Here is a 13,378-nt window from a genome sequence, read left to right as displayed (position 1 = left end):
GAAAGTACAATATCAGTTAATAAAGAAATATATAACGACCATACATTATCTATTATTAGATTCAGGATAAAACAGGTAAAAGACTTAAGATTCGAATTTTCTCTTATACTTTGGATGGAGAAGTACATGCTGTATAAAGTGGTATGCTGTTTTTATCATATTCACGATCATTGTATAATAAATACATTTCCAATCGTTTATACTCATACCAATTTGTGTATCTGTCGCCTATGAGATGACGATAAATCCCTTCGCTGACCTTTTATTTGTAAAAATACTATAGATTTAACCACAAACTACAACTACAAATATCTTATTAAATTAACATATGCTCCATAGTAATAAGAATTAACGAACGAACGAACGAACAAATTTATTTCAGTTTATTATATTCAGTTTATTTCACTTTACAGTTTGACTAGCCACTACGTTTTACAATTAAACATATGGATGTACATAGAACATACAATTGTGACAAATATCAAAATTTATTATATACTTATAAATGAAATATTGAGTAATATTGATGAAATAAAATGTGTATTTTCAGTTTCCGTATTTTCACTGAAAAAAAAAATATTTTTCACTGCAGTGAAACATATTTTCCGTATTTTCACTGGTGTCTTGCCGGACTACTTTCTTTTAAATTCTGCCAGTACACAAAATTTAAGGGAAAGTCTTTCAAATTTTAATGTCAAAAATGAGAAAAAATGTATATAATAAACAGAAAATTCAAGTTTTTTCCATAAATACATGATGTATTTTCATCTTGTGGCATGAAAATTACCATATTTCACTCGTGGCTACCGCCACTCATGAAATATTTATTTTCATACCACTCAATGAAAATAAATCATGTATTTATAGAAAAAACTTGAATATCCTCTATGTATATTAAAAAGATAAGGATATAATAAAGATTTCCATTGATCTCAAATTCATGTTGATGGAAATACAATATATGGCCAAACTACAACTACAAATAGTATATTATTTTATAAGAACGAGCGAACGAAAAATTTATTTCAAATAAACTACAGTTTGACTAGCCACTACGTTTTACAATTTAAACATATGGGTGTACATACAAGATACAATTGTGACAAATATCAAAATGTATATTAAAAAGATAAGGATATAATAAGATTTCCATTGATCTCAAATTCATGTTGATGGAAATACAATATATGGCCATATTGTTTTATATAATTTTATACATGTATATCATAAGAAATAAATTAGTTCTTAACATCATGGTATCATTTCATTTCGCACAACTTTAACATAGCATGTTTCGCGTTTTATGAATTAAATGTTAAATAACTATAATATTAATCATGCATAATTTCGCATGCTTTATTTTCTTATAATTATCATGCCATTTAATATATTCCTCAAACATTTCGATTAATGGAAAAAGATACTTAATATCTATTTTCTTTAATATGCAAAATGAAATGCCATGTTGAAAGTAAATGTGATACTCAAAACACTGAGTACTTGTTGGTTAACTATCAGATAATACACATATTTCGTAAATACATGTATCATTAACTTTTTAAAAAATAGTTCGAATGAGTGTAGCACAATATGAAAATTACGCATCGTAACCCATTGTTTGCTCCACACTAAACGGATACAATTTTGGTATATACATGTATATTAGTGTAATTTTCAATGCAAACATTGACATGTGCTCTTTTAATAACAAAAAGATTACGCTGATATTCTTATTGTATCAACTAATCTGATAATAAGAGTTAATCTATGCAATCATTGAATTTTAGGTATAAATTCTTAAGCCATTTTTTGTTTACCAAAATAAGTGAAAAACATACTTAAGTCATAAAAAACATTGAAAATGAGAAAAAGAAACAACAGTGACGTGCGCGGTCTCTATCTTATTATACGAGGGTCATTCAATAAATTCTGATAATGACCCCATAACGTTTCTGTCTTTCATTCTAAAATGATGAAAACAATTATTAAACTACTAATTGACGTAGAAAACGTTCCCGTGCGACGTTAGATATATATGATGTCATTTGAACGTCGCTCAATCCTAGATGAACATCGCGTATATATATAAAGACAGAGTTTTTGAGAAGAAAACGGGAACATATATGTGAATCCTGCAGTGACTGTTACTGTTTCATTCAATAGTACAGTTTAAATAGATGATTGAGGCCACAGAAGTTTGCAGGAGAGGCAAAAATTGATGGATTCCTATACACCCCCGTAAGCGGACGGTCAGTTGAGGTTACAGACAAATTCCAAATTTCCAATTGAAAAAGTGAGGAACCTATTGAATGAAGATCGGTGATTAACGTTCGAGGAGTTAGCTGAAAGTCTTGGTATTTCTGTTGGGTCAATTCATATAATTCTGACTTGCCATTTGCGAATGCGCCGGGTTTCTCCAAAATGCCACATCACCTCACGCGGGACTAAATAAAGAAAATCACTTAAAAAGATAAGGCGAACAGTAGCTATGAACCCGAATTAAAGTACTTCGAATGGCATGCTCCGGGGTCGCCAAGACCTGCAAAATTTCGACGAAAACAAGGGAACCTGAAACAGCTCGCAATTATAGCTTTTGATAATGGCGGTATATTGGATTATGTTCCTCTTGGACATACAGTTTACGGAAAGTACTATGAAACATTTTTGAAAGAGAAATTGAGATCAGCTATCAGAAAAAAACGACCAGCGCTCTTAAAGTCAGGTGTTCGGTTAATTCATGATAACACAACTTCGCATAAATCACACCCAGTGACGTCAAAATTAAATCGAGGATTATAACTGGGAAGTGTTGCCTACATCATTATTCACCGGACATGAGTCCCTGTGACTATGACCTTTTTCATAAACTCAAAATGCCACTCAGGGGTGTTAGATTTAATGACTTGGAGAAACTTAAAAATGCCGTGACCACAGACCTTCAACACAATCACACGCTGTTGCCTAACAACAGAAGTTGCCAACCTTTCAGATGGAAAGCGGTTGTTATCCCCCGCCGATGGAATCGGGAGGGGGATATAGTTTTGGCGTTGTCCGTCCGTCCGTCCATCCGTCCGTCCGAATTTCGTTTCCGGAGTAGTTCTCTGCAACTAATGGCTGGAATTCAACGAAACTTTATGGGAATGTTGATCAGCATGTGAAGTTGTGCACCTGGGTATTTTCGTCTGGATATTTTTAGAGTTATTGCCCTTGACTTAGTAAAATTTTGTAATTTTCAACTTGTGTCGCATGTAACTCAAAAAGTATTTGACCTAGAGTCATGAAACTTTACAGGAATGTTGATCAGTATGTGTAGTTGTGCACCTGGGTATTTTCTTTCGTCTGGATATTTTTAGTATTTTTAGAGTTATTGCCCTTGACTTAGTAAAATTTTGTAATTTTCAACTTGTGTCGCATGTAACTCAAAAAATATTTGACCTAGAGTCATGAAACTTTACAGGGATGTTGATCAGTATGTGTAGTTGTGCACCTGGGTATTTTCGTCTGGATATTTTTAGTATTTTTAGAGTTATTGCCCTTGACTTAGTAAAATTTTGTAATTTTCAACTTGTGTCGCATGTAACTCAAAAAGTTTTGACCTAGAGTCATGAAACTTTACAGGAATGTTGATCAGTATGTGTAGTTGTGCACCTGGGTATTTTCGTCTGGATATTTTTAGTATTTTTAGAGTTATTGCCCTTGACTTAGTAAAATTTTGTAATTTTTCAACTTGTGTCGCATGTAACTCAAAAAGTATTTGACCTAGAGTCATGAAACTTTACAGGATGTTGATCAGTATGTGTAGTTGTGCACCTGGGTATTTTCGTCTGGATATTTTTAGTATTTTTAGAGTTATTGCCCTTGACTTAGTAAAATTTTGCAATTTTCAACTTGTGTCGCATGTAACTCAAAAAGTATTTGACCTAGAGTCATGAAACTTTACAGGAATGTTGATCAGTATGTGTAGTTGTGCACCTGGGTATTTTCGTCTGGATTTATTTAGTATTTTTAGAGTTATTGCCTTTGACTTAGAAAATGTTTGCAATTTTCAACATGTGTCGCATGTAACTCAAAAAGGATTTGACATAGAGTCATTAAACCTTATTGGAAAGTTGCTCAGCATATTTAGTTTTGTTCCTGGGGTTTCGCTTGTGGATTTATCCAGTATTTGTAGAGTTATTTCCCTTGACTTAGTAAAAACTGTTTCATTATGTTGTTATTTGATCCTTGAGTGCTTGAGTTAGAATCGACCAACTTTACAGGAATAATGATCAACATCACTAAATTACAGGAATAATGATTTCACCTCACTGTGAAGCTATGAACCTGGGACTTTGCATGTGGATTTTTTTCAGTTTTGTTAGAGTTATTGCCCTTGAATTACAGTAGTATAAATTTGCAATTTTCAACTTGGGTTTGCTTGGGGATTTATTCAGTATTTGTAAAGTTCTTGCCCTTTACTTAGTAAAAAGATTTTTAGTTTTCAAAAAATATTTGACCTAGAGTCATAAGATTGACAGAACAGTTGCGCGGTGGGGGCACCCGTGTCATATGGACACATTTCTAGTTTTTTATTAAAGAAGAATTAAAATGATTTGTTACAATAACATTTAAAAATATTTGAAAATTGTGAGATCCTTCTTGATGCCTTGAAAATGGCAATGAAGTCTGGAGATTAAGATGTTTTTACATCTAGGTGAGCTATTGTGATCCCCCACCGTCCGTCGTCGTGCGTCGTCAGCAATTTCTTTAAACAACATCTCCTCAGAAACAAATGACTGCACAGCAACCAAACTTTACAGGAATGATCCTAGGGTGGTCTCCTGCCAAAGTTGATCAAATGGTTCCGGTCTGTTGCATAAGTAGGTCACAGGGCCAGAAAAGGAGTTTCAAAAATGCAAAATAAAAAAATCTTGTCTGAAAGTACAAGGCCTAGAGCTTTGATATTTGGTATATGATATAACCTATAGGTCCTCTACCAAAATTGTTCAAATTTTAGTCCTGGGGTCAAAATTGGCCCCACTCCAGGGGGTCATAGATTTTTCCTTATATGTATATAGTGAAAACTTAAAAATTCTTCTTGTTTGAAGGTACAAGGCTTCAAGTTCAAAGAATATTACAGTTTATGCCATGATTAATATATAAATAAAGCCTTATGTCTTCAGTTGTTGTGTTAATAATAACCAGTACTCGGCGGGGGATATAAATTCAACGAATTTGCTTGTTAGAAACAGGGGTAGTTACTTTCAATGAATATAGATACGGTATGTATGTATCACTTATAGTTTTATTACAATAAGACCATTATCAGGACTTATTGAATGACCCTCGTACGTAGGTCATTTATTACCCATAGCATACAGTATTGCGCTATAACGCTTTATACTATTATGGAATGTCCAAGATTAATATATTGTGTGCAAAGACGAAATAAAATCAAACAATACAATGCTAAACTGTAGGGTGTATTCGTGTTATTATCCTTTGTGTAAATTCGATTCGATATAAACCAAGTGTACAGTACGAAAAGTGACCATTTTTAATAAGGAATAGGCCTAAATAGTTTAAACAAACTTCGTAGAATTAATACATGTAGATCAGATAGTGATTTTAAAAATAAGGCTAACGATCGATACAAGGTGAGAGGAAATTTTTAAAAGTTTCATTCCCGTGTTACCCAAGGTTGACCACGGGGCCAGACGACTATAAAGCATTTTATATATCATATGAAATCATATAACTTTTAAGCGCACTTGAAATACTTGCTCTGGGTATAGACTTGATGTAAGAATGCCACGGATCGCGGGCGTTACTTTCCTTATACTGTCTGCGATTACAGTCACGTCATACGAGTTAAATTAAATTTGACAGCTTATATATAACTTTAAACTTGATCTTACTTTAGTATAAGAACAAGATGTGATAAGTTCTATAAAATTTACATAAAAATGTTTTCTTAAAATTGTTATATGACAGCTTATTTCGCTTCGAATAAGGTCAAGGTACAAAATGAGTCATCGCTTGAACAGGTCAAATCACATTGTTTGATACAATACCATGGAGTTAAATTGACAATATTAATGGAAGCTCTTTATCTTAAGAATTATCGAAAGTCCGTTGTAGTTATCTGAATTATTTAAAGTCTTTTCATGGCTCCCAGGACAGAAACAAAGTAAACTTGTAAAAGATTTTACCCTCTCTCAAATGCCTTTATTAAAAGTAACACGCAAAACTTTTTAGTAATAAAGTTTCCTGACAATAATTGTAAAAATACAGATATTGAAAAGACCTTATTTTTATATAACAATTAATTCAATCTCGTAATATGATGCATAAAAACAGAAATGTGTTTTCGTTCGCTTAAAATTTCAGTTGATTTGTACCATCTACTTTTTCAATGAACCTTATTAGAACTTTTTTATAAGACTTTCACGCCTATTTTCAGGTAAGAAAAGTACACATCCATGTTGTGGGTATTGACAGAATCATGCCTCTGTTTAAAGACCACTCTTTTCTATTCAAACAACATTTGAATATGCTCTCTCACGTACAGCATTTGTTTTACAATTGGCCACACTCTGACATTACGTATTAACAGATATGACACACAACAAGATTTCAAGTCATTGGGATTATATCCTTCAAAAGACGGAAATGCGGATTATAAAGTGTAATGCACACCAATGAGAAGAAAAGGGGGAATTTTCGGGTAATTATTCTTAAGGGACATATCGGGTGGGGAAATATTCAATAGCATGTTTCATTTGATGGGGGTACAATTGCCCAAAAAACACTAGTGTGTGTGTGGGGGGGGGGGGGGGGGGGGAGGGAGTTTAATTGTGTTGATTGCGCAAATATATACAAACGCTTAACCACACTATCACGTTTTTTTCGGACGAAGTCCGTCTAGCTCTGTTATCAGTTTGACTTCTTGTAAAATAAACAGGGAAGGACTGAATATAGAAAGAATTTTCATTGGTCATGATAAAATTACAAACTGGAATCAGTCATTCTAAAATAAAATGTGAAGGATAGTTCTAACCATTCTAAAATAAATTATAAAGGATAGTTCTTACAATTAAAAAAAAGTTTTAAGGATAGCTCTAAAATAAAATGTAAGGAATAGTATTTGCCACTGTAAATTAAAATGTAAAGGACAATTCTTTGTTAATGATTACAGAATTTATAAAGTCAAATGTATAACGTAAAGGGGATCCTTAAGACAGAAGTTATCCTACAAAATGTACTTTGAAAAATCATCGATATCAATATGCTATAATTAATTTTAATGTTTGCAAAATGAGTATACTGGTTTGGGAGATAAACTCGGCCGAAAATCATTGTTTTTGGGGCATATTTCATTTATTTGTTTTCGTATTCTGATGAATCTTGCCAGCTCTTCGATTTTCCGGTATCACCATAAATGTTATATTTAGAAACATAACGGGTAATTTTGATAGGCCCTGGAAGAGGTACGTAAAAAGGATATTTTTAACGCGCGCGAGTAGATAATTCCGGCACTTTGTTTTTCTTCTTAAATGAGTAAGTTAAAACGTAAAATAACATGTTTAGACATTTTATTATTTCTTTGCTGTTCATTTATGTCAAATAAAAAATATTTGTTACCAAAATTGTTGAGCATTATGTTAGTATAATGAATATAGATATGATAACATGATATTTATACGCGGAAAGTCCGAGCGGGGCCGAAGGCCCCGCGAGGGCTGTAGCGCTCTTAGATAACATGTATGACGCGTATCAATTTAAATGAAATCACATTTAAAGTAAATGACAGTTTCAAAAAAATATATATCCTATACCTAATGAGCTGTGAAAACTGGGCGCCGCCATTTTGAAATCCTTTTGAGCTAAATATAGATATCACAGCGCTTTTAATGAGCGTCTACATCATTCAGACTTTTGCTAGCAGACGCATGCTTAATAACACTTCCGTTGAAGAATGATATACAAAATCAGGAAATAAACATTCATTTCATTCATAAGAACTAAAGTAACGATGATAAATGTAAAAAGTTACTTTTAAATCCTTTTTGATAAATTAGCACATTAAATATAACGTAAAAACAACATAATAATTTTGTGATTAGAGATTAACAGAAAATGGCGGACGGGATTTTCCAAACGCCGACGCATGCGCAGTGGTCCCTCTTCCGATGATAGGTTGAACATCACCAATTTATTCGTTTCTGTTCACGGCATTTACTTAATATGAAAAAGGCAAAGCCTCAAAGCGAGCTCGATGTACTTTTTACGAATAATCGCTCATTTTTATTTCAAATGCAGTAACGAGTGCGTGTGACGTCACACGTACTGTGTTAAATATGGCTCCGCCCCTGTCGTGAAATGAGTTTTGAAAACGTTGATAAAACTGTTTATTTTATTTATCATGCAACTGCTACGGTAACTGCCCGATAACACTTGCCTGATAATTATTTTTGATATCAGGTCAGTAACCTGATATCAAAAATAAGCCCCGCCCATTTAAACGGACTTTTTTCAATTGCTTATATTCTCATTTTCATCAGCATGTGAATTCTACAATGTAATCTCATACCCTTGAATCAAGATGCAATATATATTGATTTCAATTACGAATAAATTAGACAGCGAATAGTTTTAACACCAACTAAATGAGTGACGTCATAATTTATATTGCAAATGACATCATCAATGTTCACGTCATACTACTATACATGTAAACATAACAAACAGACTTGACGGTTTTCTTTGAGAACTTGTAGAAATGTTAACTTTATTTTGCCGGATTATTTAAGTGAACAAATTGTTTCGTTTAAAAAATAAGACGCATGTTTGTGTAGCTTGTGTTTGATTGCCGATTTGACTTTTGTTTGATTGAAATTATCGTGAACTTTTGAATTTGACAATTCAAGACAAAAAGTGCAGTAAAGTTTATGTGATTCTAAGCCTAAGGATTTTTTGGATCGATGTTTAAATTAAAGGTAAGAATTTTATCGTGTTAGGCCTACATTCTGTTGTATCTTTAATCCGAGTCGAAAGAAAAAATGGCCGCCATTTACAAATTCTAAGTTTCAGGGGCGGAGGAATTTGTTGTCAAGAATTTTTTCTTTGAACAAAAATCCCTCTTTTTTACGAAATTCGCTGTTTAAAAGTAGATTGTTTTGTTATTTTTACACGTTATTAAACCCACTCTACAACCCTCCTAGTTTATGCTTTTAATTCAATTACTGTACCTTCATTTCCCACAAAAAATAAAAAAATGATACATATATATTTAGTAAAATGTTGAAGTTATGGAGTTCATATTAAGATGAGTGCTGAAAATTGAGCGGCGAGTTGCATACCTTTACTAAATATATATGTATCATTATTTATTTTTTGTGGGAAATGAAGGTAATTGAATTAAAAGCATAAACCAAATATTAAAACATGTTTCAAATGAAAAATACTGTATTTTACATGGTTTTGAGAGGTAGGAGGTCTGTAGAGTGGGTGTGGGGTGAGGGGGGGTGCGGGGTAGTGACCAATCAACGTAAAAGTCTGTGTTATTTTTTAAATATCTTACCAAACTTGACAAAATTTCCAGATATTGTCCAGTTGTTGTTAACCAGTTGTACTTCGGCCGAGTATCTTTATAAAAATACTTCTTGTTTCATTTCAGAATGTTGAGCAAAGCTAAATATGATCATAACATATCTCTTAAACTCTCTCAAGTTATGGACGATATTGGTGTAAACAAGGAATTGGTGATGAAGAGAAGAGAGACAAACTTGCTGACTGAGAAAATTCAAACATTAATAGAAATTTTAAAATATCGAAATGATATAACCAACTACTTTCTAGGAAGTCAAAGTGAAGGTACCACTACTGAAGGACTTCAGTCAGATTATGATATTCTAAAGTGCTATAACATGGTTAATGTAATACAGAACATCGGTGACATCAAAGAAGACAGGGATAACTACCTAATGGTCACAGATGATAATACAACTAAAGGATACTGTTATCTTCGGCTTATCGGATCCGGTAAATCAGTGACTGGTGTAGATCATGATCTCATATATACTAGCAATTGGCTTTTACGAAATATATTAACTTTAAACAAAACATTGCACGGAGCAGAAATACATGGACCAGCACTGAGGCCACAAGGAGATTTTATTGACACGGATATTGTACATGCTTTTCCTTGTTTCTCATGGCCACATTCAGTATCAAATTGGTTTGACCGGAAAGGTTTGGGAGGATGGCCAACACCAGAAATGAAAAGAAATTGCATTAGTAAGGGTTTTTTTCTAGTCCCGGTTGGAAGTAAAATAAGTACAAACCAACATCGTGAATGGAGAATATCCACTTCAATAGCAGAGAGATGTTTAATGTTTAGTCTGAATATAACCCAATTACGTTGTTACGTTTTACTGAAAATGATTGCAAACTCATATTTAACTACTGAGAATGACACTAAAATTTCAAGTTTTATGTGCAAAACAACATTGTTTCATTGCATAGAAAGATCAGAGCCCGGAATGTGGAGAGAAAATAATTTATACATATGTGTGTTTGTCTGTCTGCTACAATTACGGTTCTTTATATTAAGTCAGAAATGCCCACATTTCATTATTAATGAAAATAATTTGATGGCAGGTGAGTTCACGGGCGAGGAACAGCGTAACCTGCTTTGCACACTTAATAATGTAGTACACACATACGGACTTGGATTATTCGGTATTCAAATTGACAATCTAGGTAAAAGATTACAGATTAAACTGAACCTGATACCTCAGATTACTGGTAACAAGTTTCAGTCTCTAAAAGAAATCAGGGAATACGTATATTTGAAGCTAAATATTAATATATTTCTAAATGTTCATAAAGGTATTAAATTCCTGTCTATGGAAAACGAAGAAACGTTACGATTTTATATACAAACACTGATTAATGCTAGAGAAGGAGGTAGCCTTTTAGACAAAAAAGCTTGCACGTTTGTGTTACAGGAGATTTACACAACATTAGGATCCATATTGGCCTCGTCAAACATTGGTCAATCTATCCCCATTTCACACGAGGCTTTGACTTGTTTAGAATTTGATAAAAAAAGTAGTGTTTCTAAAATTATCAAACTGGCTTCTACATATTATTGTTTAGGGAATTTGAAAAATTGTGAAATCATTTTGAGGCATATTCAGAGTAAAATTGAATTTGCTGATATAATTCCCGTCTGTGGATGCTATCCAAATAGCGTGAAAATTCCAAAAGAATTTCTAGCATTCTGTTGCAAAGATGAAACTGAACTTCAGTCATATATAGCGTATTGTGTTCGTTTCCATAAAAGTGAATTTAACTGTATTCCCCATGAACTACAATATGAACTGTTCAGATCTAGTCAAGATGATATGAAGCATAGAAATGGGAGAGATGAATTGTGGATGGATATGTCTGTGGTTGATTTAGTACCTTTCTTATATTTTTTACAATACAAAGTATATAGACATCAGAAGAAACCCCAGGAAACACATAATGCTCTCTTTATACTGATGACATATTCTGCATTTGACACAGGTCTTTCTCACAAAGAAACGGTTCTAAATTTACTTGGACAATGTTACGAAGATCAACTTTGGCATCAAGAAGCTTTAAAATGTTACTTGTCCTCACTTCAAGTAAGAAAAAGGAACAATGTTGCAAAATGGCATATATGCAAACTACTCGCCAGAATAATGCAAACGAAATAGACGAAATAAATTTAGTGATCTAAGACTAATTGTTTCACGAGTTACCTTTATTCTTTCTCTAGATTTCTACAGTATTTAGCTCACTCACAAATGTGACAATCATTAAACAGGTTTTCCGAAGGAAAAAACTGGTTATTAGATTGAGGTTTGTTGGCGGGCGGACGGACGTAAACATTTTTTTCTGTGCGCAACTCCTCCTACATTTCTCAAAGGATTTTGTTTAAACTTTCACAGAAGCTTTGTCATCAAGTGTCCTGATGCATATTGTTGGGGTTTTGTGATTGGATAATTTTTGACCTAATTATGGCCCTTTGTTGTTTTTTTCCTTATATAGTGAACAATTTGTTCTGTTGAGCAACTCCTTCTACATTTCTCAAGGGATTTTGTTCAAACTTTCACAGATTAGCTTTGTCTTCAATTGCTCTGATGCATATTGTCGGGGTTTTGTGATTGGATAAGTTTTTACCTTATTATGGCCCTTTTTTCATAAAATTTCATTATAAGTGTAATATATCCTTTTAATCACAACAAACTTAATTTAGTTATAAAACAGAAACTATCTAGGTTGCTGCATGCCTGCCAGCTCATTCTGCCTGCTTTTGGGTCCTGTAGAGTCAAGGTCAAGGTAATTGTTGCTTAAATAGAAAATCTGTTTCTAGTCAGGTCACTGTTACTAACAAGAGCGATCAGTAATCACATGTGTCGCCTCATAATGGCCAATTTCATGTTGGGACAAATTTTGTGACAGACGGACAGACAGACGAACAGTGCACAACTGGACTTGGTACTGATCAATCATGTAAAGTTTGGATAAAATTGCACCAGTAGCTTATGAGGAGTAGTCCGGACAAGCTTTTGCGTATCTGGCAACACACAGAAAAAAACACCTTTTTATCAAAGGGCCATAACTCAGCCAAAAATCATTCAACCGGAAAACCCGTGCAATATGCGCAAGGACTTGAGCTACAGATCAATCCTGTAAAGTTTCATTGAAATTGCATAAGTGGTATAAGAGAACTAGTCCGGACAAACTTTAAAAATAAAAATTATTAAAGGGCCATAACTCTGACAAAAATCATTGAACCGGAAAATGCTGACAATATGCACAACTAGACTTGGTACTGATCATTCCTGTAAAGTTTGGATGAAATTGCACCAGTAGTTTATGAGGAGTAGTCCGGACAAGCTATTGTGTATCTGGCAACACACAGAAAAAAACACCTTTTTATCAAAGGGCCATAACTCGGCCAAAAATCATTCAACCGGAAAACCCTAGCAATATGCGCAAGGACTTGAGCTACAAATCAATCCTGTAAAGTTTCATTGAAATTGCATTAGTGGTATAAGAGAAGTAGTCCGGACAAACTTTAAAATTAAAAATTATTAAAGGGCCATAACTCTGACAAAAATCATTGAACCGGAAAATGCTGACAATATGCACAACTAGACTTGATACTGATCATTCCTGTAAAGTTTGGATGAAATTGCACCAGTAGTTTATGAGGGGTAGTCCGGACAAGTTTTGTGACGGACGGACAGACAGACAGACATATGGACAGACAGACAGACGGACAGACAGACGACGGAGAAGTGATCCCTATATGTCGCCACTACTCCGTAGAGGCGACACAAAAATAGGAAAAATGTTT

The 13,378-nt window shown here is 33.6% G+C and overlaps 1 protein-coding gene across 1 annotated transcript; it reads left to right on the top strand.

Annotated features, from left to right (window-relative positions):
• The first annotated feature begins 9,552 nt into the window (after positions 1-9,552).
• Positions 9,553-12,540, top strand: LOC132744222 (uncharacterized). The gene has a single exon (XM_060732857.1). It carries the CDS (start codon positions 9,660-9,662, stop codon positions 11,727-11,729), a length of 2,070 nt encoding a protein of 689 aa, XP_060588840.1. The 5' UTR covers positions 9,553-9,659; the 3' UTR covers positions 11,730-12,540.
• Positions 12,541-13,378: the final 838 nt, after the last annotated feature.

Source organism: Ruditapes philippinarum, unplaced genomic scaffold (assembly GCF_026571515.1).
Source record: "Ruditapes philippinarum isolate M1 unplaced genomic scaffold, ASM2657151v2 ctg1491_1_1_1_1, whole genome shotgun sequence".
NCBI lineage: Eukaryota > Metazoa > Mollusca > Bivalvia > Venerida > Veneridae > Ruditapes > Ruditapes philippinarum.
This window is presented reverse-complemented; position numbering and strand designations above follow the sequence as displayed.

Excerpts from the sequence above, each read along its gene's own strand:
- LOC132744222 (XM_060732857.1), top strand. The coding sequence starts at position 9,660 with ATGTTGAGCAAAGCTAAATATGATCATAACATATCTCTTAAACTCTCT.